We start from the raw sequence: 26,995 nt of genomic DNA on the forward strand, positions 1-26,995 counted from the left end.
TAAAATTTTATATACATATATTTAAATTTTCTTATTAGTATTCTCTTAAGAATAACTCTGTAATATGCATGTGAAGGTGTCTTATCCTCATTCTCTGCATGTGCATATCCAATAAAAAAAATCACTCCACATTATGGTAATTACAATTATAGTTATTACACTAGTGTTGAATAATTTAAATAAAGTTAGAATAGTTTTAATTAAATTTAAATAATTTAAATCAAGTTAATAAAATATTTTTTAAAGATTAAAAAGAGGATAAAATCTCTTATTAATAATGATGATAAAAATAAGGTTGCCCAAAAAATTGATCCGGAAATGACTCCGGTTTGATACTACAAAAGTTTCTCATAAACCCATAAACCACCAAGTTAACTCAGCAAGCATTCATGGAGGCTCATCCATATTCATAAGCTCACTTTTTCAGAGAAAAATCCCCTATAATATATCACATTTTAATCTTAAATCGCTTGATTAGCTATTGAAAGACCTAAAGTCATATTCTCTCCGACTAGAATGGTGCTATTAAGAGACCCAGTTAGGCTGTTCGATTACTGAAATGGTCCACCTCGATCACCACTGGTTTGGCCCGGTCCAACAGAAAGCAACACATGAAATAGAAATCAGTACCCCCAAAAAATTTAAAAAGTTGAAGAGGGGAAAATGAGTCGACATGGAACACAAAGCAAATATCTGTACAAAGTTCCACGTAGGGCAGACAGTGAGGAGAAACACTAATTAACAACATGTCTCGTGTAACAAATTGCGATTTCAACTCGTGGAAACAAACACTTCTTACCTCAAACCATATTTGAAGCAGCATTAACTAGTAGGAAAATCGGCGGCAAAACCCGTTCTTGATGGCGGACAGAGGATGTACATGTAATGGGACCAACCCACATGCTCCAAATCCATGAACTCTTTTCGGTAGGATCGTACTATGCCTCAACATGCAGATAAGGAAAATAACAGAGTGAAACTTCCACTACAACTACAAAAGCTTCCCTCGTAATGCTGTGAAGTATTATCGGTGGAGTTTTAATGCCTAATCAGTTGGTAACAAGCAAAGTGGCCGTGTGAGCACCTGTATAGCATGTTTCATTCTTCACCATTGTTAGAATCAACATGGGCAGTAGTAGCTCCGCGAATGAAGCGTCGATGGTTTCTTGTTTGAGTATGATGATGTTCCTTGTAGCTCTGCCTGGAAGCATGGTGACGTTGTGGTTCTTGATCGGTGTTCGAGTTCGACCTGTGGTATGTATCGCTTTGCTTCCTGTAAGGATCAACTGGCTGGTATTCAAAATATGGAGTGCTCCTCCGTTGGTCATCTATTCTCTGGCCATTTGATTTTCCAGAAGTGTGCATAAAATCCCTGATCCTATATGTTGCTTCCTGCTCTCTAATAAAACGCCCATCGAGATGTCCATTCACATCGCCAACTGGTTTTCTGATATGCATCTGCTCCACTGGTGGAGCAGAATTACGAGACTGATCTTTCTGGTCCAGGGTGTTGTTACCTTCATTACTCAGGTAGTTGGTCCCAGTGCCAGGATAACTGAACTTCTCAACTCTTACAGCGTGATAGAAGTTTCTTTGTCCTCCAGTGCCCTTACCTGGGTGAGAAATTTGAGACTTGGGTTTCCAGCGAGAGTGAGACTTAACATGTTCACCAACAGCATGCTTACGGGGATCATTTATGCAATTTTTCACATCATTTTCACTTGTATCTAAATTGAGATGACTGTCACCATTTTTATCATTTGTTTCATTCTTGAAATTTTGATCCTCGGAAATCCCATAATTGCTTCCTGTAACTCTGTGAGTTTGATGATGTTTTTGCTTGCTTCTCATCCCCTGATCTTTGGTCAGGGCAGAAACCACGTCTGAATTTTTCTGCATGAATTTGTCGTAATTCTCCCTGTCATCAGATTTTACCTGTTCTGGTAATGGTAGATGCTGATTGGAAGGTTTGTTGAAAATTTTGGTCCCATCAGGGGGTTGCACATTTTCATTTGGAGTCTGTGAAGGAAGAGCAGAATCGGCTGAACTCCTTTGACGCCAAGAGGCGTGAACCCTACCACGCCTGCCAGGCCTATTTTCCTCTGCCTTCTTTGTTTCAACCCCAAAATCAGATGAGCCATCAATTTTACACAACCCGACAACTTTGGAATCCAAATGAGGTTTCTCATGCATGTCATCAAAAGCCATTTGATTGTCATGGGTTGAAGACTTTTGATTATTTTCTTGCTGCAAGTGTTCTTTGGCAACAGGTTTAGGGACATATCTCTCCATCTCAGCCCTCTTTGTTTTTGTACCACTGATATCATGTCCAATCTGTTGCGAAGAATCAGAGTTATTTCCCATTGTACTATTCTGCTTGATTTCCTCAGATTGTTCAATCTTATTTGCAGGCCTTACAGGTGCCCTGATGACAGTCTCACTTCCATGAACCTTGTCAGTAGGCCTAACGGACTGATAGTTTCTTGCTGTCTTTCGAAATGGATGGGGTCTCCAATGGCTGCTCATCCTACCTTGAATTTCGTCATCAACTTTAGAAGACCCTTGGGAGTTTACTATGCCATCCCCAGACTCCTGACCGCTACTATGGTCAGCAGAAATTATGGCAGGAACTGGTGAAGTTTCCATATCTGGTGGTGCAGGAATAGTCTTAGGACTTTGACTTGGGTATTCTTCAATCTTTACATTTGAATGTGTTGTTAAGCTAGAGCCAAATAAAGTATCATCCCTGTTTTTATTCCTCCAGTTTCTATTATTTTTCTTCTTCTGGTGCAGAGAAGAATCTCCATTATGGGGCAACATATCAACACTTGATGCAGGTGCATTGACTTCAACAAACTTTTGTGGGCTCTCTTTCTTTTCACCGGTAAATTGCTTCTCATTTGATCTATTCTGATATAAAGCCTCATCAAGATGTTTTGATCCTGCATCATCCCTCATTGACTTCTCGCCTGTGTTTTTCTCCATTGAAAATTTCTGCCTTCTTCGGTGTCCCATCTGTCTATGCTTGGAACCACTGGAAGCATTAGACTGTGAAGTGTCTTGCGCTGCAACTGCTGTAGTATTCGTATGATGCTCCATTGAAAGAGTAGGCATAATAGCGGATGAATCTTGGGCAACTGTTTCTGGAGTATGAGAAACAGAATTGGGAGGCAAAGAAACTACTGGTCCAACATTGTTATACTCGTCGTTATTTGCCTGTAGTGGTATATCAGCTGTAAAGAGGGTAACATTTGAGGCTGCATCTACTCCAGCATCTTCTGGCTGATGCAGAATATGGCCAGAGGATGATGCCTCATTTGACTTAGGTTTTGTGCTCGTTGCTGAGTGTCTGTTCAGTTCTTCCAACTTTGCAAGAGATTTTGCTTTTTGATCCCTCATCCTCTCCTCTTCTCTCTGTAACTGCTTTGCACGTTGTCCAGCCAACTCTTTCGTTTTAGCACGCTGAGCAAAGAAAAGGGCATCAAAAACATTTATCCATACTCCGATACCATTTTCAAAAAAGAAAGAAAGAAAATACAATGTTGACTTTTGATCGAGATTCAGACATTCACTTTTACCTTGCAAAAGTCTGGGGACACATAGGAACAAGATGAGCATAAGCATTGTCACTATAAATAAAATTGGAACAAAAACTAGAGAATTTATTGGAATGAATGTCATCTAAAAACAACATAGTTATAATGAGGCGTTTCACCTACAGTTGTAGCTTATGTTCTTGCTTATGTTCTTGCTTATGCCTTTTATTTCACATGGGATTTCAAATATATTCACACCCAGAACAGAATTTCATACTTGCCCTCCGAATTCATTCATAAGAGTATTTTTCTCAAAAATAAATGGATACAAATTTATCTATTTTATTTTGGAACCAAAGGTGCTGAACTATATAAAATTATTCATAAGAGGACACATACCAAGACCGTTGAAAGTCCTATACAAAATTTTATAAATGGTATCTAATTTGTACCTAACATTTCCAAAAAAAATGGGGAGAAAACAAAAGAACAAGAAATATGGGTCATTTATGGAAAGCATTTAGCAGTTATTTGTCAACTACACATGGAAGCCATAATTCACTTTGATAAATGCACTATGAATCCCCCTCATTATGCAATCACAACATTTAACCAAATCAGAGGAAGACACTGACCTGGTTTTTGTGATCAAGTAAATCTGAATAGGCATCTTCTGTGGTGTTTTTTTCCGTCAGAACAACAGAAGGGTCTTTTTCAGATAATTCTCTTGTTCGACCACCATCGGTTTGATAATCTAACATTGAGTTAGAATGATACTCACCCCTACCTGGAGTGGAGTGGGTTCCTTTTGAAACATGGGAACCTGCTTCAATTGGAATGAGATCAGAGTCTGACTGCCTAGATACAACTGTTGAATCGGTGGCATGCATGTCCAAAGAAACTGGGATAGAAGTACTTCTAGCTTTGACAGAATGTTCAGACCTTGCATTGGCAACTTTTGGTTGTTTTAATCTCTCTTGTTTAGATAGCAATTCTCCAATTATGCTATGGTTTTCAGCACTTCTAACTTTGTTATTTAAGTCTTCTATTTTTCCAATCAGTGAAGTATTCGTTCTTGAAGCAGTATTATGCTTCCAATCATGAATCCCTCGAATTGCAACAGTTGGTTCTCTCTTCAGTATTCCTTCAGATGTTCTACGGGAATTTTCTCCCAAACCAGAGATAACAGGATTTGAAGGCTGACCCATACCATCAACAGCTACTTTCAGTGATGCTTGGTGATCAATTTCCAGATTCATATCATTGACGATGTCATTCTTTTGGCAACCTGGAGACAGCTCACTCTCCTTAGATATGGATTCTTTAGGTTTTTCAACATGGCATTGTGTCGTATTAGGTGATAGAGTTCCACTGTGCACTTTCACTTGTGGAGCATTATTTGCTATGTCACCTTGTTGTTTTAGCAAAACCTTATAAGGCCCTTGAAAAGGAGCACGAGCTCTATTAGATAGTACTTGTACCTCCGTCCTTTTTGTGAAATCTCTACCAAGATTATTTCGATACTCATCTGAGGTTATGCTGCTATTGGATTTAGGATTTTTGAAGAAACTTGGTTGAGTAGCCACTCTTGTTGAAGGCATTTGTTGTTCACCAGAAGTGCAAAAACTTGCTTGATGATAGCTATAACATCCATCATACGGGACAGGTGTAGGATAGGGCCCAGGTATGGCCGGAATAACAGGGTGACTAGAAAACATGTATGAATTAGGCAGCACTTGAGGCCGATACACATCTCCAGATGAAGATTGGTACTGAACAGACCCGGCACCTGGCCTTGGAACAGCCTCTGAGTTGGATGGCAATGGATGAGGATAGCACACACAAGATTCAACAGGAAAACCACCAGGAGGCCCTGCCAGTCCATAAGGACCAACTAATGCCCCTCTGTACAAAACTTTGTCAGGAGCATGAATTCCAGGACCATGCCAAGAATCGAACTGAGTAGGTGTCAATTTGGCGCTTTTAAGTGGCTGTGCCTGCTGAGAATTATTATGCAATTCTTGGTTATGTGAGGCAGCAACTCCATAAGAAGTCTCTCTCCCAGTTCTAGGAGCACTGGCATCCTCTTGATCCATGCAGGCATCTTCTCCTGAGTTCACAAAGCATATCTTGAGTCCTATTATGATAAGAATAGGCAACTTAAAAACCAAGCAAGCTAATGCATCTTCACCCACCACGAGGGGATTTCAGGCTTTCATTGGATCTCAGAGGACCAGAAGACGCATCAGTATGTTCTTGGAATGTTTGACCTGCTAATCAAAGATGTAAAAGATAGCATAAAATATTGCTAGTAAAAGATACAAAATAAGTATTGTTTGTTTTCAATTGTATTTTTGCATCAAACTAACTTGAGATTGGAATAAAAAAACAAAGCAAAATCTGCAATCAGCCAACAACAGAATTGACTAATTTGCCTTTTTTTTCTTTTTTTCTTTTTTTTTGATAAAAAGGTAATGTAACCAGACCAAAAAAAAAAACAGAATAAGATTTGATGAAGTATGGTATGGCCTGATTTATAAGCTATAAAACATTTCAATCATTTGTTTGAATCAGCAGAGTTAAGCTGGAAGGTTGTCAAGGTATTATTATTGTACCATCCAAGACAGCTTTGTGACATTATGGAACCCACCCAATACCAGCCCATATAAAATGTTAAAATCTCAGTATGTTATCCACATCAGTGGAAACTGGTTCGTATGGTGCTGGAGTGTGTAAAATTTCAGAACAACACCAATCTAAAAGATCTATTGGATCAGTAAGGTATCAGTACCCTGCAGAAATTTCACTTAGTAAGGCCCAGCATAGGCCATGACATTGGGACGGCAGATTACATACTGCCTCAGTTCAAGGATTAGATTCAGACTGTGCACCTTGCAATCACCCCATAACCTCATCAGCAAGAATTTGATCAACAACAAAGATACACTGCTAAGCTGGAACAAGCTAACAATTTTGATGAACCAATTAACAGTTAAGCTGTTATACTTTCCATCATCGCTTGATCAACAAGGATCGATAAACATCCCACAACAATGACTGCTTCTTCTACTTCCTCTTCACCTTCATCTAATTCTTCTATTATATTAATTGCTAAGAAAACGATGTAACAAAATGATAATGTGTGATAGTACCTTTCCTGTCCATTAAAAAGGCAACCATTCAAGGTGTGCCCATAATGGTTTCTGTGTATGGAGGTAAAATTCAGGGTTGGTGAAAAACAGATGAGCTTGGAGACGCTAACCATGAGAAACTCTTCTACTTTATCATTTGTAGATCCTGATACCTTTTATTACTTTCACTTCTACTATAACTTTAGTAACCTCCAAACCAATTAAATCCTTCTTTAATTTTTCCTGGTAGTTGACAGCTTAATATCACAAGAATACCCAATTCATATACATGTATTATTTACTTCAAACACCTTAGTTGCTCTTCAACTATCAGTCAAGAAATGAGTAACAAATCTGAATAAGAATCACTATTCTAAAAAGCAGTATAGGTGTTTGCCTAGACTGAAATGGAAGGGGCCGCTTTGCCGAGTGATTGAGCAGTCCCTTTATGCGACTCCAAATAGCAGCCAGCCTAGTTGACCCAGGCAGGCAGTCCAGGTGTGTTTTTTAATATATATATATATATATATATATAGAGAGAGAGAGAGAGAGAGAAAAGTTACCTTGCGGCACGCTCCATGCGGTCGGTCGCCGCTGATCTTCACGGGACGCTAGCGGATCACCCCTCGGTTGGATCACAACACGATCGGATTCCGATCGGATCGCGACCAGATTCCGGCCAGAATTGGCAGCGCTACATCTGCTAGCGTCGCGACCGATTTTGGCCACAAAATGGCCGGATCCCGGCCGTCATCTGGCCGGAATCCAGTCGCGATCCGGCCGCGATCGGATTCCTGCCGGATCGCGGCTAGAATCGGCGGCGCTGCATCTGCTAGCGTCGCGGCCGATTCTGGCCCGCTTCGTCTTCTCGCGTCTACTGGATCGATCCATTGATCGATTCAGCCCCGCTTCGTCTTCTCGCGCCTGCTGGATCGATCCATTGATCAATCCAACGGGGCAGAATCGATCAGTGGATCGATCCACCGCACCGATCCGCACGGATGTGTGCCGCAGGGTAATATTTTCGTATATATATATATATATATATCACTTTACCTCTGCTCGTTTGTTGTGTTTTCCTCGAAGCAATGTGAAATACAATGTATTTAGTTGTTGGTATGTGTTCATTTATTAATTATCACTTGTTTACTTGTGATTGTACCTTTTTATAAATTGATTAATGCACTATATTAGAGATAATACATAGAATATATTCGACGGTGTCTCATACAACTACTTGGACATCATTATAAACACGGGTTGCGACATAAAAATTGTCATCATTAATGATTTCATGCCCTCACTATGTTTAAATCTTTGGACCAAAAAATTTGTAAAAAAGAATAAGTCAATTTAATCAAATGTTTGTCCACATATATATTCGCACACATTTACCAGCCTTTTTAAACCTTGATAATAATCTGGTAAAACCTAAATGAATATAAAATAAATTGCACTTCACTACAGAATCTATCACCAATATTAGGATATAAAATTGATATAAATAATATAATCCCACAATGATAATTATATTAAATTTAAACAACAAACCAATGATTCCAAAAGCTCCAACAGTTAAAAAATGTCAAATTTTATGTATTTATATTTTGGGTCGCTCAATATGTGATCTAATGACGTACATTTGAGTTCAACAGAACTCAAAGCTAATCGTCATCACAAAATTAGTCACCACTCTCAAGGTTTACTGAATAGATCTTCTCCCTCCATTAAAGTCTATGCAAGGATCATCTTCATCATTCAGTCGTATTTGTTCCAACTATTTGAGTTTGGCTGCAAGCATCTTGTCCCCATTCTATCCAAGACATATTGCTAATGAGATGGACCTCTTAAATAACATAATTTGATTGGCTAACCTCTTGTTTCTAAAGTGCAAACTCATAAAAAATAATCTTATATTTATATTGTTAACACTTGGATTATGAAATTTAAAGACAACATAGAAAAAAAAAAGTCACCTTGCTGACCATGCATTTCATTTCCTTTCTCGGAGCCTAGAGTTGGAAAGTCTCCAGAACTTAAGGAAAATTCGTGATTTATTGATGATGCAATTCCCTAACACATATAAAAGATCAAGTTGAATGTCAAAAGAACAAAAATAAATTTCAGATGAAGAAAAATTAAAATTTTTAAAGCACATTAAAGCATGAGTACAGCTGCAACCAGAAGGTTCATAGAGACATGTGCAAAACAGATTGGAAGAAGGAAGATAGGGAAATACCAACTTGTCAGCAGTTTTTGTAGATCCCCATGCAACTGCAGGTTCTGGTACATTTTCTGCAAATCGAGACAACTGGGAGCTACCTGGCCTTGTTTCTGCACTTCGAGGGCGAGCTGCAATAATTGGCCTTGTTTCTGCACTCCTGGGACGAGATGCAAGCACTGGTGCCTGGTGTGAGGGTGATAGTCCAGATGCAGTTGATGGGTGAGAATTTGAACCCCATGCATTTTGGGAGTCTAGGGATTTATCACTGCCCGCTGTCGATGGCCTCGTTCCACTTCCACCAGATGATGGGCGGCTATTATAATGACTGGGTGAACCAGTACCTCCATCAGTTTTAGGTGATAGTAGAGTCGATGAACTCCACACATTTGAGGTTGATGAAGATGATCGGCTTCCCCAAGAAAGGGTGCCCCTGAAATATCAATCAGGAATCATCATGCAAGTAGAATAAACAGTGCATCCCTCCATCAGTTTTAGAAGGGGAAAATACACATGAGGAAGCAATAGGCTCACTTTGGAACAATCTCCACATTTGGGTCGAGGCCATTGTTCTCCGACCTTCAAAAGTGGTCAAAATTTAAGTACAAAAAACTATTAAAATAATAGTACACAAATCAAACCAAGATACATAAATAAGATTATAAATTATAGTGATAATGCATTGTTACCTTTGACTAGGTAAATTGATGGGTTTTGGCACTTTGCCTAAAATAGTCATGCCTGACTTTCGTCCAGAAGCCCATCTAAAGAAGTACCATTAAAAAAAAATGCAATGATTACTGACAAGCAAGAAATCATAAAAAATGTTTTGAAAATAACTAAGAACATTAGATCATCTTGATTACCATGCCAAAATTTCAAGCAAGACTTTAAATGCAAGATTTCAATATGTGTAGTCAACTAATACACAAAGATGTTATGGCCAACAGTTTTGTCTACTACCCTTCTCTCTCTCCCCAAATCTTTCCCAGAGACTAGAGGCTCATGAATTTTCAGAGTGAGGGCCATATAACTCAATTAGGTGGTTGCCCTCCTATCAACCCTGAAACCAGAAAAAAAAAAGTGAGGAGGTTGGAGGAGAAAATTAGGGAAGCAGAAGAACCAAAAGACGAAAAAAGAGAATAAGCTTTTGTGAGGAGATTCTTCATCTCCAAAATTTACCGCTTAAGACATTCTTGGTATACCAACTTTGGAGCATGAAAAGAGGAAAGGATGGAAGGAGCGGGAAAATAAAGTAGAAGGTAGACACCATGGAAAGAAAGAAAGCATCTCAAATGGCAAGATAAATGATCTAGACTACGTAAGATCTCTCTTCAAGTTTCTCTCTTACATTTATATAGGTGACCATTGAAAAGCATTGAGACCATCATAAGGCCTGCTGTCAATTTTAAATTTTCCATGGAGACTTGTTTAGTAAGTGGGCTACACTTACATACAGCAGTTACAATCTTCTCCAAATATTACTAAAAATTTTACACAAAATTGCTAAAAGTCTTCTTTAAAAAATAAAATAGAAGGAAAATGTTTGAACTTCAAACAGGAACTTGTAATCAAGAACAAAGATTGAATTGAAATCACAAGCAATCATCAACCTTCGATCTCCTGACAGGATATTTGAAGCCATATAGTAATGGGCACTCCCGGATAATTGAAATGAATGCCAATCACTACCTGAAAGCCAAAATCCAAAATAAACACTTATTCTAAGAATGCATCAAATGGCTTGATTCTATAAGAAAATTAGTCAAAGATACAATACTCAATTGCCCAGAAACTTAGGTAGGTATATTATAAAGATATTTGAGCAAAGTAAACCCATCAAACAATGATGTGATATTGAAAATTTTCTATATTACAAACAATTGAAATTGGAGACAGGGGACATTGGTGCACCATACTGCTAATAACATACACGAATACACTCTGCACTGATACTAAACTCATTGTTCCTGATCACAGGATGGATAACAAGAACAACGATGGTTCGCCTCCCTATGTTTGCTTAGGATAGTAAGTATTGGCATCATTATCATCAAGTCATTTATCTCAACCATTTAGATCAGCTATATATCTCATCCTTCCCTTTAACTCTTTGAAAAGTCATATCATTAGTAGTATTCAAATAAATTAAATTATTTTAATTACATTAAAGATTTATTTTCCATTTACATCTACCCCCTTACACTCTAATAGATTACACTCTTCTAACTAAATTGCTTACTAACAATACCTCTCTAAAATATATTTTACTCCCATATAATTGCCAATACATGATATGCCAGTAAAACTAAGCCCATCTGCAAAGATAATTCACATCAGTAAACCAAAAACTGCAACATAAAAAAGAAACTTACCTGATAAGTAAGCTAATTCTAAACATTATGATACAAAGAAGAATAAGGCTTTTGTGAACTTTTGTATTGGCCTATAAAATAGCCTATTTCCGTATTTGCTTAAGATCGCACAGGTGAGATGTTCTCATTTATCTTCCCCCAATCTGAGATCCATGACCCATGTAAGTACATAGTGAACTGCAATGCCATCCTATGGTGAGGAAAGAATAGTATGCAAGTAAAATATATAACAAAAGAGGTTAAAATTTGTTTTATGAATTACACGCACAAATGATTGTTTAAGTATATAATCCTGTAAAAGTTGCCTTCAGTAATAATGACCTAGAATAAATTTTTTTTAAAAAAAATTATATTGTAAAATCAACCAAAGTGAAATTAAAACAAGAGCAACAACAACAACAACAACAACAACCAAGCCTTTTCCCACTAGGTGGGGTCGGAACAAGAGCAATATGTATTAAATCTCACACTCTCAATAGGGGTTTTAGAATGCCCCTACTCGGCCACTATAGGTGGGTACCGAAGGGATCTACATAGCTACCACATATGTATATTTGGATTATTTAAATTAATATAAAATAAAATAAATTGATCTAAAACCCTAAGCTACCCGAATTAGTAACTTGTAACTATTACTTAAACATTTATTTTTCAAGTGAAAAGAACTGAAATATTAATATCACTATTTTTAATACTTTTAAGGCAGTGTAGAACTGTAGATAGGTCTAAGTTTGGGCATATCCTTTGTCACCAAATTGTTATATTTGGATATTGCCCAAAATGTTTCATCAACAATGGTTAAATAGTGGTTTAGGAAATCTCTTGCAGCAAATTGTTTTATTTGGATATTACCCAAAATATTTCATCCAATAGCAGTCCAATGCAAAACCAAGTGATTTTTTAACTGATACATATCACATATTGTTTAGATCCTTATATATACACACATAAATTAAAATAAATCTTTTTACTGAATGTATGGAAATACTTATATTGGACAACTTATACCAACACTAAAATCAGATTTATGATTCACTTCAGTGCCTGCACTAGCTTTGGTTGTACCACTAAATACTGACAATATAGCCTAGAATGGTATTTTAAAACTCATCATTTTCCATCCAAAAATGCACAAAAATCAAGTCAATCCATAAGCCGTTTATAAACTAAATTTACATTATGGAGTACGGGAAAACATTAGAAAAGCACTCTGAAAATGGCTCTTTTAACCATATAAGTCCCTTCACAGTCTTGAAAAGTAATGCGGAAATTTACCAAGTAGGTACGCCGTACACCTAATTTTGGAAACTTAGAAATTTTGAATAAAGCCATAAGGATCTTATCCATATTTTTTTCCCAAGGAACTTATCCATAGAAAATTTTAGAAATTTTGGTACAAGTTGTTCAATATAGGTTTTCCATACATGCACTAAAAAGATTTATTTTAATTTATGTGTGTGTGTGTATATATTTTTTATTGTTTGCAAGGATCTAAATAATAGCACTGGACTGCTATTTAACCTATGTTATAGGATGAAATATTTTGGGTAATATCCAAAGAAACAATTTGCTGGCAAAAGATTGCCCAAACCACTATTTAACCCTTGTTGGTGAAATATTTTGGGTAATATCCAAATATAACAATTTGGTGGCAAATTATATGTCCAAACTTAGACCTATATTCACTGCCTTAAAAGTATTAAAAATAGTTATATTGATATTTGAGTTTTTTCACTAGAAAAATAAATGTTTGAGTAATAGTTACGAGATCCGAGTTACTACTCCGCATAGCTTAGGGCTTTAGATCAATTTAATTTATTTTATATTAGCTTAAATAAATCAAATAAGTTTTTTTAACTGTATAGATTGCATATACGTACCTATAGTGGCTGAGCAGGGGCATTCTAAAACCCACCTATAGTGGCTAAGCGGAGGCTATGTAGATCCCTTCAGAACCTACCTATAGTGGCTGAGCAGGGGCATTCTAAAACGCTGATTGAGACTCATCTCTCACACATCAACCCGCTGCAACATATTGCATCACTGCCAGAGTTTCACGATAGGTTCAACGAGGCTTCGATCAAAATTGAACAAAAAAGTAAATATAAACTTAGATAGAGGATCGTAGGCGTCAAACAATACGATCCCCAAAAATCGTTACGGAACCAAAGTTTTTTGGGGCGAATCCTAGAATCGAAAAAGAGTCGCGATCGATACCTCCTTCCCGTGACGGAGTGCGTAGAGAGCTTAATGGGTTGGTTTCCAGCGGATCAGAGCAACTGGTGTACGCTGGTGTCTTCAGATCCGGCTGAAATCGCCGCCGGTTGGAATGGGGAGGGAGAAAAGGGACGAAGAAGAGGAGGCAGAGTGGCGACGAGAGAAGAGGTAGAAGGCGAGAAAGGAAGAAAGCTAGGGCAGTGAGTAATATCAAGCGAATTGGACCACGCGGACGATTTTGATTGGTGGGGAACATGTTTGGTGATTGGAATGTAACAGGGCTTTTGCATCGACGAACGGAAGATGCCAACGTGGCCCGATCACGGAAATATAATCTTCATTTATGTTTTTTTTTTCAAAAATGCCTAACTTAAAATAATAATAATAAACTTATTTTTGAATTAATTTGCCAAATAAAAAATAATACGGAGGATATTGATGAGTTACTTTTAATAATATTTTATATTAATATATTAAATATTTAAATATTACTTAATAATAATTGTTTTTAATAATATTATTTAATAAGTAAAATTTTGGTATACTAAAAATTAATATCTTAATTTATCTGAAATACAAAATAAATTTTTTCTTAAAAATGAATGTGGTGCTAGTTTTGAAATTAAAATCATAGCTGATTTACTTTAGGCGGATGATTTATAAAAATCAAACATGGTGCTGATTTTTGGTATATAAAATTCTTCAAATTAATTTAATCAAAAATTAAATTAATCGATATTTTATTAATTCAATTTTTCTTTAATAAATTTAATTGATTTTATTAGTTTGAATTTTTTTTATTTAATTAGTTTAAAATTTTCGATAGAATGGTATGATATATTAAATTTTAATATAATAATGATATAATTTTCTTTTTTTCAAAATTTCCAATACAATATACCATATATGGTATATCATACCCAACCCTAACTCTATCGATTAACGAAAGCTGCGTGTTCTGCAAATTTAGGCGACTCGATGGTCACTTGCCACGTGGCCTGATAACTAAACGTTCTCTTCTAATTTTCTGTTTTTTTTTAATTTGTATTTTTATTTTATCCAAAATAAATTCTTTTTTCTTTCAAAAACTCCTCTGATTTAATAATAATAATAAACTAATTTATGGATTAATTTACAAAGGTAATAACTAATATGTATTACGAATGGGAGGGATGCTCCATTTTTTAGGATTGATTAATTTTGACAGATCCCATCTATTAAATAAGTGGGATCGATCAAAATCAATCAATTTATACAATGGACCAATCTCTTATGGATCAGAGGATGTTGTTGGTGTAATTTTCTTATGTCAAGATTGACCAGGTTAATTAAGCTTAAATTGACTCAAACTTGAGTCTTGATATTTGAATTTTGATATTGACAATGTATGGAGATTACAGGTGTAATCATCCATTTGGGGAGATTATTGGAGCAATTCTCCTCTAGTCAATGTTTGACTAGTTTAGTGTGAAAAAAGTCGGATAGGTCAAGATTGATTGGATACTTGACTGGAAAGTCCTAACTGGAAGTTAGACAAGAGCAAATCCAACGGGAAGGTTGGCAGATAATGAAAATCTAAGTGGATCAGTGTTGACCAGACATGTAGTGTGGAAAGTCCTGGTAAGTGAAGTCAGGCAGATGGAAAATTCTAGTAAGTGAAGCTATGCAGTTGGAAAATTTTGGTGAGTGAAGTCAGGTGAAAGTTCAGTAAGTGAAGTCAAGCATGTGGAAATCTAGGTGGGTCCGGGGTGACCAAACATCTAGTGTTTAGAAGTCCAATTGGGTCATGGAGGATTAGACACTTGGCATGAAACGGTAAGTCCAAGTGGGTCAAGGTTGACCGGCCACTTGGTACGGCTAGAAAAGTCCAAGTGAATCAAAAGATTGACCGGACACTTAGTAACGAAGTCTCAGCAAGTTAAGGTTGATCAAATGCTAGGCATGAGCCAGTCCCAACAGGTCACGGTTGACTGAATGTTGGATTTAAGACCCTAGACTTGAGTTAGATAAGTTAGGGTTGGTCAATCGATCGACGATCGATTGAACCAGATCTTAATCGATCAGTTTATCGATTGGGAAAACTTTGCAAGCAAGGGCAGCCCAATCGATCAGCCGATCGATTAGGGTTACGCTGATCGATTGGAGGCCACTCGCGCGAAGAGCACAGCGTGCTCCCCAATCGATCGGTCGATCAATTGGAGCTTGTTTTCTCACAAGATTGCGAGGCAGCCTAAATCGATTGATCAATCGATTCAAGGTTTATCTGCAAGAGCATAGAGGCGTTCTGAATTGATCAGTCAATCGATCAAAGCCTCCCCAATCAATTGGTCAATTGATTGGGATATGACCGTTGCACAGGATGCAAGCTTTGGACAGCTAGGATTACATGGATATGACATGACAATCGATTAGGAGCAAGTCTAATCGATTGGGAGCCCTAGATTTAGACAGGATAAAGTCGTTGGTGAGGTTTTCTCCCGTTCTCTTCACCGAGCTCACGACTACTCATCGTCGTTTCTTGAAATATCTTGGAGATAAGTATTGTTGCACTTCCAAGGTCAAGGGGCATCTACAAGCTACACGAGTTCAAACAAGAAGGAGGTTTTCTCTTGTATTCTCGTATTTATTTCTTGCGTTGAGTTGTATACTTGTGTGAGTGTTGTAAGAGGTTTTTCCACCTCCAGAAGTTCCGACAAGGAGTCTTTCTTAGTGAATAGTGTAGGACCGTTGGACCGGCTAGGAGGGGGTTGTTGGATATCCTGCTAACACAAAAAGAAAAACAAACAACCCTTCCTCGAACTCTTTAAGCTAACACTTGCATAAATAAACTAAGCAGTAAATTAAAAGCATAAAGAAAAGCGAGGCACAAAAGATTTACTTGGTTACAACCGATGTGGTTGTTAATCCAAGGAAGATTAAGCTCAATAAAACTCCTTCGGGCGGAGAAGCCTCGTAGAAAACAGAAGCTTAGACTAAAAGAGAGTGTGCAAGCACTGGATTTACAATCAGTGAGTTCTGTTTAAGCTTCTGGACCAAGGCTATATTTATAGTCTTGGTCCGGGCACCTGGAAGGGTTCCGGACGCCCTGGGGTGATAAATTTTATCCCCCAACGGTCGGATCGAGTCAAAACTCGATCCTGTTGAAAAGTCGATTCCGGGCGCCCGGAAGGGTTCCGGGCGCCCGGAGCCCTAAGGTCAACATAAGTTGACTTTTCGACTCCGGTTCAGCTTGTCTCGATCCAGCTCATCTCGGTCCGGGTCTGTTCGCTCCGGCTCCGTTTGCTTGGGTGATCTCGGCCTTCCGGAATAGGGCTCACCCGAACCCATGTTCCGGCCTTCTCGAGCGTGCTTCCCTCCGGCTTCTCATCCCTCGGAATTGCCGCGTGTTCCTTCTCGTCCACCAGCGTACTCATCTGCAGTCTTCGTCCCTCAGTCGCACCCCATGCCGACTTTCGCGCTAGCTGCGTCTCTTGCTCCCCGAGCAATCTTCCGCTCCGGCTTTCGTCCCTCGGAACCACCGCGCGCGCTTCCTTGTCTCTCGGCCGCACCGCGTGCCGTCCTTCTCGCTAGCTGCGTCTTCCGCTCGAGTACCTGTGCTCCTAAGCTCCTGCACACTTAGACACAAGGTTAAATACACACAGGACCTAACTTAACTTGTTGTTCACACCAAAACAACCTTGGGGTTCCAACAATCTCCCCCTTTTTGGTGTGATCAACCCAAGTTAAGCTAGGGACAAAAATAGATATGAAATTAAACAGTTTATTGCAATAACATGCAACATGATAGATAAAATTAAATTTTAACAGAATTTAACAGAAAATTTCAATTTTCTCTACCTCAACATGATAGATAAAATTAAATTTTAACAGAATTTAACAGAAAATTTCAATTTTCTCTACCTCCCCCTAGACTTATACTTTCTCTTCTCCCCCTTTGATCACAATAAAAATGGGGTTTCAAGAAAAACAATCTAAGGGTTAAAGACTTAGATAAAAATACCTCTAAACAAAAGAATTTCTAAGTCATTAAGATCCTTTTAGAGCAATTTCGAGAACTTTGAAAATTTTGCAATAATTTTCACCAAAAAAAAATCATTCTAAGAAAATTTAGCAAAATTGATAACGTAAAAAAATTTTTCTTTGCATTTATTTAATTGTTGTTCTAATGCTCTTTATCAACAGAATTTAAATTTCCATTTTAATTTATCAAAACTTCTTAAATCACACTGTTTCAAATTTAAAGCCACAAATATTAAACATGCAACAATTTGTATCATGTTAATTTCTATTATTTTTTGAATTTCAACTTCACAAAAATATTCAAATAGCATAAATTCTAACTTGATAAAATTCCTCAATAATATAAAAAAATCTTTCGGCAATGTGCAAAATTCGTTTGAAAGAATATTTTGTAATTTGCCAAAATTTTTTAACAATAAGAATTTGCAGGAATCTATTAATAATAGGTTTCTTAATCCGAAAATATTTTTCGATGAATCAATTTCTAATTCATAAAATTTTTTCAATAAAGTAATTTGTAATTCCAAATTTTTAGGACCAGAAAAAGTTTTCGATAATATTTCTAAGTTGCATAATTCTTTCGAAAAACTTCTTTGTGATTCACAAAAGTTTTTTAGCAAAGTTTCCAACTTGCAAACTTCTTTTGTTAAGATATTTTGAAATTCGAAGAACTCTTTCGATAATATTTCAAATTTGCAGGATAAGTTTGACAATTGATTTTCTAATATAAAAAACTCTTTCGATGAATCACAAAAATTTTCAGGCAATTCTTCGATTGAATCATTCAATTGATCAGAGGTTCGAGTCCATACCTGACTTACCTTGTCAGTAATTGATTCTCCCCCTATCGAGTTGCTTTCTTCCGAAGATTCTCCCCCTTCATCGATCTCGGGATGTACTTCGGCTGTTGTAGTACTTACCTCGATTTCGGACTCTTCTGTCGGTGGCTCGGTGTCTATTGAGGTGTCACCTGTTGCAAGAACTTTTCCCAAAGTTCTTTTGCGCTTTCAAAATCTGCGACCTTTTTGAAATCTTCCTTTGGTATTACATTCAGAAGATAATATTTTGCTCGCCCATTTGCCATAGACTCCTCACGTTGCTTTTCGTTCCAGAGGCGTAGATCGAGTCCTTCTCCGTTCGTGTTCTTTGGTTCTTCATAACCAAATTTCATTATTAAAGAAATATCAGAATCTGAGTTAAGGTATACCTCCATGTTTTGTTTCCAGATGGAAAACTCCCCCTCGAATGCAGGTGGGTAGTCGCTAGCTCCGGCCATCGTTTTTGTTGCGTCAGACGGCGGTTAGTCCTTCTGAGGCGTACTCGGCCCTGATACCACTTGTAGGACCGTTGGACCGGCTAGGAGGGTGTTGTTGGATATCCTGCTAACACAAAAAGAAAAACAAACAACCCTTCCTCGAACTCTTTAAGCTAACACTTGCATAAATAAACTAAGCAGTAAATTAAAAGCATAAAGAAAAGCGAGGCACAAAAGATTTACTTGGTTACAACCGATGTGGTTGTTAATCCAAGGAAGATTAAGCTCAATAAAACTCCTTCGGGCGGAGAAGCCTCGTACAGCGTTGAAGTGCAGAAAACAGAAGCTTAGACTAAAAGAGAGTGTGCAAGCACTGGATTTACAATCAGTGAGTTCTGTTTAAGCTTCTGGACCAAGGCTATATTTATAGTCTTGGTCCGGGCACCTGGAAGGGTTCCGGACGCCCTGGGGTGATAAATTTTATCCCCCAACGGTCGGATCGAGTCAAAACTCGATCCTGTTGAAAAGTCGATTCCGGGCGCCCGGAAGGGTTCCGGGCGCCCGGAGCCCTAAGGTCAACATAAGTTGACTTTTTGACTCCGGTTCAGCTTGTCTCGATCCAGCTCATCTCGGTCCGGGTCTGTTCGCTCCGGCTCCGTTTGCTTGGGTGATCTCGGCCTTCCGGAATAGGGCTCACCCGAACCCATGTTCCGGCCTTCTCGAGCGTGCTTCCCTCCGGCTTCTCATCCCTCGGAATTGCCGCGTGTTCCTTCTCGTCCCTCAGTCGCACCCCATGCTGACTTTCGCGCTAGCTGCGTCTCTTGCTCCCCGAGCAATCTTCCGCTCCGGCTTTCGTCCCTCGGAACCACCGCGCGCGCTTCCTTCTCGTCCGCCGATGTACTCTTCCGCAGCACCTCGTCCCTCGGACGCACCGCGTGCCGTCCTTCTCGCTAGCTGCGTCTTCCGCTCGAGTACCTGTGCTCCTAAGCTCCTGCACACTTAGACACAAGGTTAAATACACATAGGACCTAACTTAACTTGCTGTTCACACCAAAACAACCTTGGGGTTTCAACAAATAGTGTACCCAGTGTGTAGATCCTTGGATTAGTCACCTCTTCTTGAGGTGAATACCTAGTAAATCCTTGTGCTAGCATTGGGAGTTTGCTTCGAGTCTATTCAGCTGAAAATCATCATCATCGAAGCGTGAGAAGCTATTCACCCCTAGCTCCGAAGTGACCCAACAAGTTGTATCAGAGCGAGGTCGCTCTTTACCGGACTCATCGCCGGAAGGCTAACGAGCTAGAGGAAGAAGAAGTTGAAGCACTAAAGCCAACAAGTCAAGGATCTCAACAAGCTCAACTTCAAGATGGATTCTCGAGATTGACTTGGATTCGACACAAGAGTGCCTCTACCATTCACAATGACAAGCTTCAATTATTAAAAATCAAGAATCAAAAACTTCTTCATGATGGAGATAGAGCAATAGTTTACTCTAATGGAGGGTTTTCAAGCTCTAAGATATTCAAAAGGAAAACTCATCAAAAGGAGCAAATGGAGTCAAGAGCAAATCCAAAGATGTGAGGTCAATGATAAAGTGACCAAGCTATTGGTCAATTTATTGCGTAGCATCATCTTGAACAAGATAGGAGAATATGAGGATGTCAAGGAGCTTTGGAGCAAATTGGTAAGAATCCATAAAGATCCCTCCACTATACAAAATCAAGAAGAATCCAAAGAGGGCAACTCATTGGATCAAGAAGAAGAGGAATCCGAAGTTGAGAGATGCTCAACATCAAAAGAAGAAGAAGAAGGTTCATATTCTGGAGAGCATGCAGACATAGGCAAAGGAGTATACTCCTTATTTCATATGCATGAGGATGAAGATGAAGAGACCTCCACCTCAAGGATTGAGGGCGAGCTTGGAACATCAATGTCGGATCAAGAAGAAGTCTCTTCATTCGAATCAAATGAAGAAAGTACAGGTAAAGGTATAGAAATTTCAATTGTAAATAATAAATATCATATTATTTGTTTTGAGTGTAAGGAAAAAAGACACTACAAGAGTAAATGTTCCAAATTAGCTAAGAAGAAGTTCCAAGTGGCACTAAAGGGCAAAGGACAACGAGAAGCCCAAGGAGGTCGGCTTCATGGTACACAAGAGCAAGGAGCACATTGTGTGCTTCTTGTGTAAACAAAATAGACATTATCGAAGCTAATGTCCAAAGGGAAAGAATCCGGTCAAAGACAAAGGAAGAAGCTTAAATCAAGGAGGAGCTTCTAAGGGAACACTCAAGGTATTATTTATTGAACTAATTCCTCTAAATCATGATAAAATGCATGCTAATTCTAGGTTATATTATTTTAATGTTATTTATCATGAAAACAGGAAGTATGATAGGGTTAAGGAAAAACATGTAGTGTGTCGTGTAAAGACTACCTCACCCAAGGCTAGGAAGGTAGAAATTGGATTGAGCAATAATTCTAAGGATTTTTTTATTTACGCCCAAAAATAAAAGTGTCCAAGGATTTAAGGAAAAATCTAAATCTAAGGATTTAAAGATTGAAAACCAAGTCTTGAAGTCAAGGTTTGATAAATTAGAAAAGACTCTAAAGAAAATGGAAAGAGTTTTAAATGGGTCAAATAGACATAACCTAGGGTTAGGAATAGATAAACAAGAGTCATCCAATCACCATAGAGGTTTGGGATACAAATCTAAAGCCAAGAAGGATATAGCGTCATACCATAGGGTTCCATATAGTTATGGAACCAATCCTAGGTCTAGGACGTCAAGTCAAGGTTACAAAGGAGGTCATCCCTAGAGTTAACTTTGAGAAGATCAATATGACTAAGGCTTCTAAAAAGTCTAAGAAAATCACTGAGAATGTCACAAGGGATGTTATCCCTAGAATTGACCAAGAGGAATATAGCATGACCAAGATTTCTAAGAAGCCTAGGAAGGTCATTAGGAAAGTATCAAGAGAAATTGTCCCTAGTGAATACCTAAAACACCCAAGGAGCATCAATTGGTCCCCTTGAAGAAGTTGACATATAGAGGGCATTTTCAATGTAGTTGTACTCCTTGAAAATGAAAATAGTTTAAGTGTTTATTCTTTTGGAAGAGTAAAATGTGTCAAAATTTGAGTAATTAGACTTAATTAAAATTGGCACAAATAGGAAAAGTCAAAGAAAAGCTCAATTGGGTTTTGACATTTTTTTGAAAGATAAAGGACAACTTAGGATTAATTTTGATTTAGTAATTAATTAAGAATACTTAGATGGATAATCTAGGTATATTATTTATGCTAAAGTGACATACTTTGTTTGCTCTTCATATACCATGACATTATATTTTTTATTCATATTTATTGTGAAAAATAAAAATATAAAAATACCATGTCATGTCATACATACATCATATAGTTATAGTAAATTTTCTTTTGAAAAATTATTCATTTTGATATATGTCATCATCATTTTCATGCATTATTTTAAGTTTCTTGTAATTAAGGGCAATGACAATAATCAACAAGTGATATCCTATATGGATAATCATTTTTAAAATGCCTAGATAAATATGTATGATCCCTTATTTTAGGGCAAAAACTAAAATCTACATCTCACAAAGACTATAACTTGACTTGTATGTGTTTTAGTACACATTAGATACATGTGAGATGTTAGGATAATGAATAAAACTTAAGATGTTGATTTAGTATTTTGAGTTTTAATTTCATCCAAAGCACATAGTTATGTGTTAGCCAATCATTTGGAAAGCTAATGTACAAGTCATGTGCATCTGGCCCAAAGAACATGATTGGAAATTGGTTTGAAAATCATTTCAAAATATCTTTGGAAAGCCTTAGTGAAGTTTATCTTTTGATAGCAATCACCATTGAAGAATTAGACACAAACTAGGAAGAAATATTGAAGTTTTTAATGGTTTCAAGTTTTGTGTCAATATTTGAAAATATGGTGTATTTGTTGAGATGTATACTAAAAGTCTAGTTTTTTGTATAAATATTTACTTAGAAATAAGAATCATATTGGTCAAATATCTACAATTATAAGTTAAGTGTAGTTGTTCGATTAATTTATATTGTAGATAACATGGTGTGTGGTGTCACACACAGAAGATCATGTTATCAATTCCTTATAAATTATAAACAGTAGCTCACGACTAAGATGGAAAGGAACAAACCATTGGAATAGTCGTAGTGTAATTAGGTATTAGTTTATTTTGACTGATAAATTACACTAGTACACTCTGAGTGTATTGAGCATAACCATTTAAGGTAAGTTCTTTTTATACTGACTTAATAAAAGAACAAGACCTTAGTTATTATGGAAGTGTGTGCTCTTAATCCTAATATAATAACAAACACATATATTTAGTATTTATTTCTTTGACTTATCAAAGGGTGAGATTTAGCTCGATAAATCAATAGGCCCGATAAGTTGGGAAATGATATTACTTATAGTGTGTGTTGTTGATTATAGAAGAAAATTGTGTCCTAGTAATCTAGGTTGATAATGTCCCCAAGAGGAGCTCATAAGAATTGTCATGTTAAACCCTGCAGGTGGGCTTAGTCCGACATGACAATAAGGTTGAGTGGTACTACTCTTGGATTAAGATATTAATTAAAGTGAGTTGTCAATAACTCAATTAGTTAGTGGACATCCGACATTTTAAACACAGGGAGATTAACACACTCATGATAAAAAGGAACCCAAAATGTAATTTGGGATTGGTGTGGTAGTTCAATAATAATTATTTAGTGGTATAAATTATTATTGATGAAATTAAATTGACGGGAAGCTTAATTTCATTGGGAGACCAAAACCAATTTCTCCTCTCGGTCCCTATCGTAGTCTCTTGTATATAGAGAATTATACCCACCACATACCCACTTCCTACCCACCCTTAGGTGGCCGGCCAAGCAAGCTTGGAGTCTAAGCTTGGGTCGGCCAAAGCCAAAAGGTTGAGCCGTTGTGGTGGCCGGCCAATGCTTGGAGCTCAAGCTAGATGGGCCGACCACAAGAGATTAAAAGGATTTTATTTAAAATATTTTTCTTATGTGGATACCATGGTTTTAAAAGAGAGTTTTAAAATTATAAATCTTTTCTTTTATAGCTTTCTACAAAGCATAGAGAGGAAGGTTTGATATCTTTTCTTATTTGTAGTTAAAAGGAATATTTTAATTTTGATAAAACTTTTCTTTTTTGTAATCATTCTCATGATTTTAAAAGAGAGTTTTAAAATTTTAAATCTTTCCTATTATAGTTTCTACATAAGATTAAGAAAAGATTTGATATCTTTCCTTACTTGTAGAATGAGAGGAAGATTTTAATTTTAAAGATAACTTTCCTTTTTGGAGATCATCCACATGTTTTAATAGAGAGATTTTAATTTATAAAAGTTTCCTTTTATAACCAACCATGAAGGGAAAATTATTAGAGAAATTTTTATTTTAAAAATTTCCGGAAGCAAATAAGGAAGTTTAATTTTGTGCACAAAATTTTCCTTATTTGGAGCTCTTGAAGGTGGTCGGCCATATAAAGGGTTAAAAGAAATTTTAATTAAAATTTCCTTTTTAACCAAAGGCAAAGAATATAAGGGAATTTTAATAATAATTAAATTTTCTTATTTGCCAAGACCAAAGAATATAAAAGAGGGGGTAGAGGTGCCTTCACGAGATAACAACTCTCTTCTATTTTCCTCTCCTCTCTTCCTTGGTGGTGGTCGGTTATATCATCTCCTCATTTCCTCCTTTTCTTCCTCCTTAGTGCCCGAACCTCTTCAACCTTAAGGAGTTTGTTTTGGTGGCCGAATCTAGCTTGGAGAAGAAGAAGAAGGAGGTTTTGTTTCCTAGTTTTCCCTTGGAGCTTGGTTGGTGGCTGAGACTTATAATCTCTTGGAGAAGGTTGCTTGGTTGGAGCTTGGTTGGTGGCCGAGACTTATAATCTCTTGGAGAAGGTTGCTTGGCCGAATCTTGGTAGAAGGAAGAAGAAGGGTTTGGGTGGTTCTCATCTCGGTAGATCGTCGCCCACATGACGTCTGAGATAAGAAGAGGAATACGATAGAAGACCAAGAGATTGTTGCTTAAAAAGAAAGGTATAACTAGTAATTCTATTTTGCATCATACTAGTTTTCTTTGTATAGATTTGAAATATCAAACACAAGAGGCTAGAGATTCTAGATTTTCAGATTTGTAATTCGAAGTTGTGTTTCTTTTATTTTATTTGTCGATCTTGTAATTCGATTGTTCTTTTTTATTAAACCTAAGGTTATATAAGGAAATTAAATATTGAATTTTGTTAAGAGGCTTTGTCGAGGTAGTGGTGGATGTTCCCATACCCAAGAAGACCATGTGTCTCGTCATGTTTGACCTGGGAGCCGATTTCCGAAATTAATATTTAATTAAATTTATTACCTAGGTGGATTTGGATCTATAATGTTAAATATCGTTTGCGATCCAAGTCTAAACCACTAAGAACAGATAAGTTAAATTTGGAATCAATAATGTTAAGTTCCGTTTGCAATTTCAAATTTAATTTCTAAAGAACACAATAAGTTGTTAGGAAAGGTTCGACACTTATACAAAATTTTGTACAGTGGAACCGGTACGATCTTTCTAGGACCAACCAACAGTATTTTCTTAGAAAACTATTTTTTCATGATAGTATATGTCTTAAATAATGTTTACAAAAATTTTCACGATTTATAGAATTTTTGGGGCATTTCTGAATTTTCGATTGAAATTTGACTTTAGGAAATTAGAAACCCAATTGATCGGTCGATCGATTGGGGATATTTAATCGATTGATCGACCGATTGAATTGGATTTTTCTGCGAACAGAAGTTCGTGGAATTGATCAGTCGATTGATTGAACCCTACATGGATTGATCAGCTGATCGATTCAATAGCTTTTTCGTGACGAGCCTTACTGAATGATCAATGGATCAATTGAAAGGCTTCAATCGATTGAAAAAACTAATTTTTGACTGAAATGACCTGATTTCAGTCTATTTAGCCACGGTTAGTCATGTTAACCATCATAAAACCCTAAAAAATTCATTTATGATTATTTAAGGGTAGTTTTCTTGATTAAAACAAGATTTGATTGGTTAAAGGAGACTAAGTTAAAGTTTAGGATAAGGTTGAGTTTCATTATTGAATTTCGAACATCAAAACTTTAAACTTTGGGTTTCCTAAAGTCTTAGGAGCTCCAGGTTATTGTTGGTGCAATGACAAAATTTTAAAGCATGTTTTGAGAGGGAGCTATTCCTTAAAGACATGAATTTATTTTTCACAAAACCATGGAAGGCTGTAAACCTTCATTATACTGAATGCTCAAAGTTGAGCATTGGAAAACAATAGACAATTGGATATCTTCATTGTGGTGTGTGAATGCTCTAGGAAGAATATTGGAGACAATGAAGGGTATGAGATATTCATTATGGTGTTGTGAACAACATGTGAAATTATGAACAACGTGTGAATAACTCTTTAGGGGAGAGTTTTTGATATGTGTCAAAGGGAGAGAATGTAACGTTTAAATTATGCCTTTATTACCTAAAAGGGGGAGTTTGTCCTCTGGGAAAGAGAGAAAATGAAGGAAACCCTCATTCATGCTTGGGCATGAATAAGAAGTTGAGGCTATGAGATTAACCTAACTTAAACGTGTTAGGACCAAAAGTAGCTAGAGGGGGGGGGGGGGGGGGGGAATAGCTCGTCGCGTTCGCTCGGTGCTCGTTCCTTCAAAGATGTGCAGCGGAACTACAAAGAACAAACCACACAACGCTAACAAGGTTGGTTTACTTGGTATCCACCTCACAAGAGGTGACTAGTCCAAGGATCCACACCTACGCACGCACCCTCCACTAATAATACTCTCCTTTATGGTAACTACCAAGGGCGGAGAAGCCCTACAAGACTCAGTACAAGAAAAGAGGGAAAGGATACAAGAAATACAAGCTTACAAGCTTACAATGAGTACAAACCCTAACCCTAGCTTCTCTTCTTGACTTTGATCCGCCTCTTGACTTGGAAACCTTCCAAGATCCTTCAAGAACTGGCGATCTGAGCTTTGAGAGTGCTGTGGAGAAGCTGGCGAGAGATCTGGAGTGAATCGGTGAAGAGATGCCGCAGCCATCGAACGCCTGCAGCTATAAACGATGCCAACGGTCGGATCCCGATCGATTCGAATATTCCCAATCGATCGGGGAGGCTTTGGATC

The 26,995-nt window shown here is 37.3% G+C and overlaps 1 protein-coding gene across 8 annotated transcripts; it reads right to left on the reverse strand.

Annotated features, from left to right (window-relative positions):
• Window positions 1-617: 617 nt before the first annotated feature.
• Window positions 618-13,666, reverse strand: LOC122031894 (protein MODIFIER OF SNC1 1-like). Of its 8 annotated transcripts, XM_042591110.1 has the most exons (11): window positions 13,481-13,666; window positions 13,224-13,306; window positions 10,502-10,580; window positions 9,755-9,951; window positions 9,578-9,652; window positions 9,423-9,467; window positions 8,907-9,321; window positions 8,644-8,740; window positions 5,732-5,809; window positions 4,172-5,646; window positions 618-3,462 (listed from the first exon to the last, which is right to left on the reverse strand). In XM_042591110.1, the coding sequence occupies exons 5-11, from the start codon at window positions 9,625-9,627 to the stop codon at window positions 1,099-1,101; spliced, it is 4,524 nt and encodes a 1,507-aa protein (XP_042447044.1). In that variant the 5' UTR covers window positions 9,628-9,652; window positions 9,755-9,951; window positions 10,502-10,580; window positions 13,224-13,306; window positions 13,481-13,666; the 3' UTR covers window positions 618-1,098. The 8 variants fall into 8 exon arrangements, with proteins under 8 accessions (XP_042447044.1, XP_042447045.1, XP_042447037.1 ...); XM_042591111.1 differs by lacking the exon at window positions 13,224-13,306; XM_042591103.1 differs by lacking the exon at window positions 9,755-9,951.
• Between the last annotated feature and the right edge of the window lie 13,329 nt (window positions 13,667-26,995).

Source organism: Zingiber officinale, chromosome 11A (genome assembly GCF_018446385.1).
Source record: "Zingiber officinale cultivar Zhangliang chromosome 11A, Zo_v1.1, whole genome shotgun sequence".
Taxonomy (NCBI): domain Eukaryota; kingdom Viridiplantae; phylum Streptophyta; class Magnoliopsida; order Zingiberales; family Zingiberaceae; genus Zingiber; species Zingiber officinale.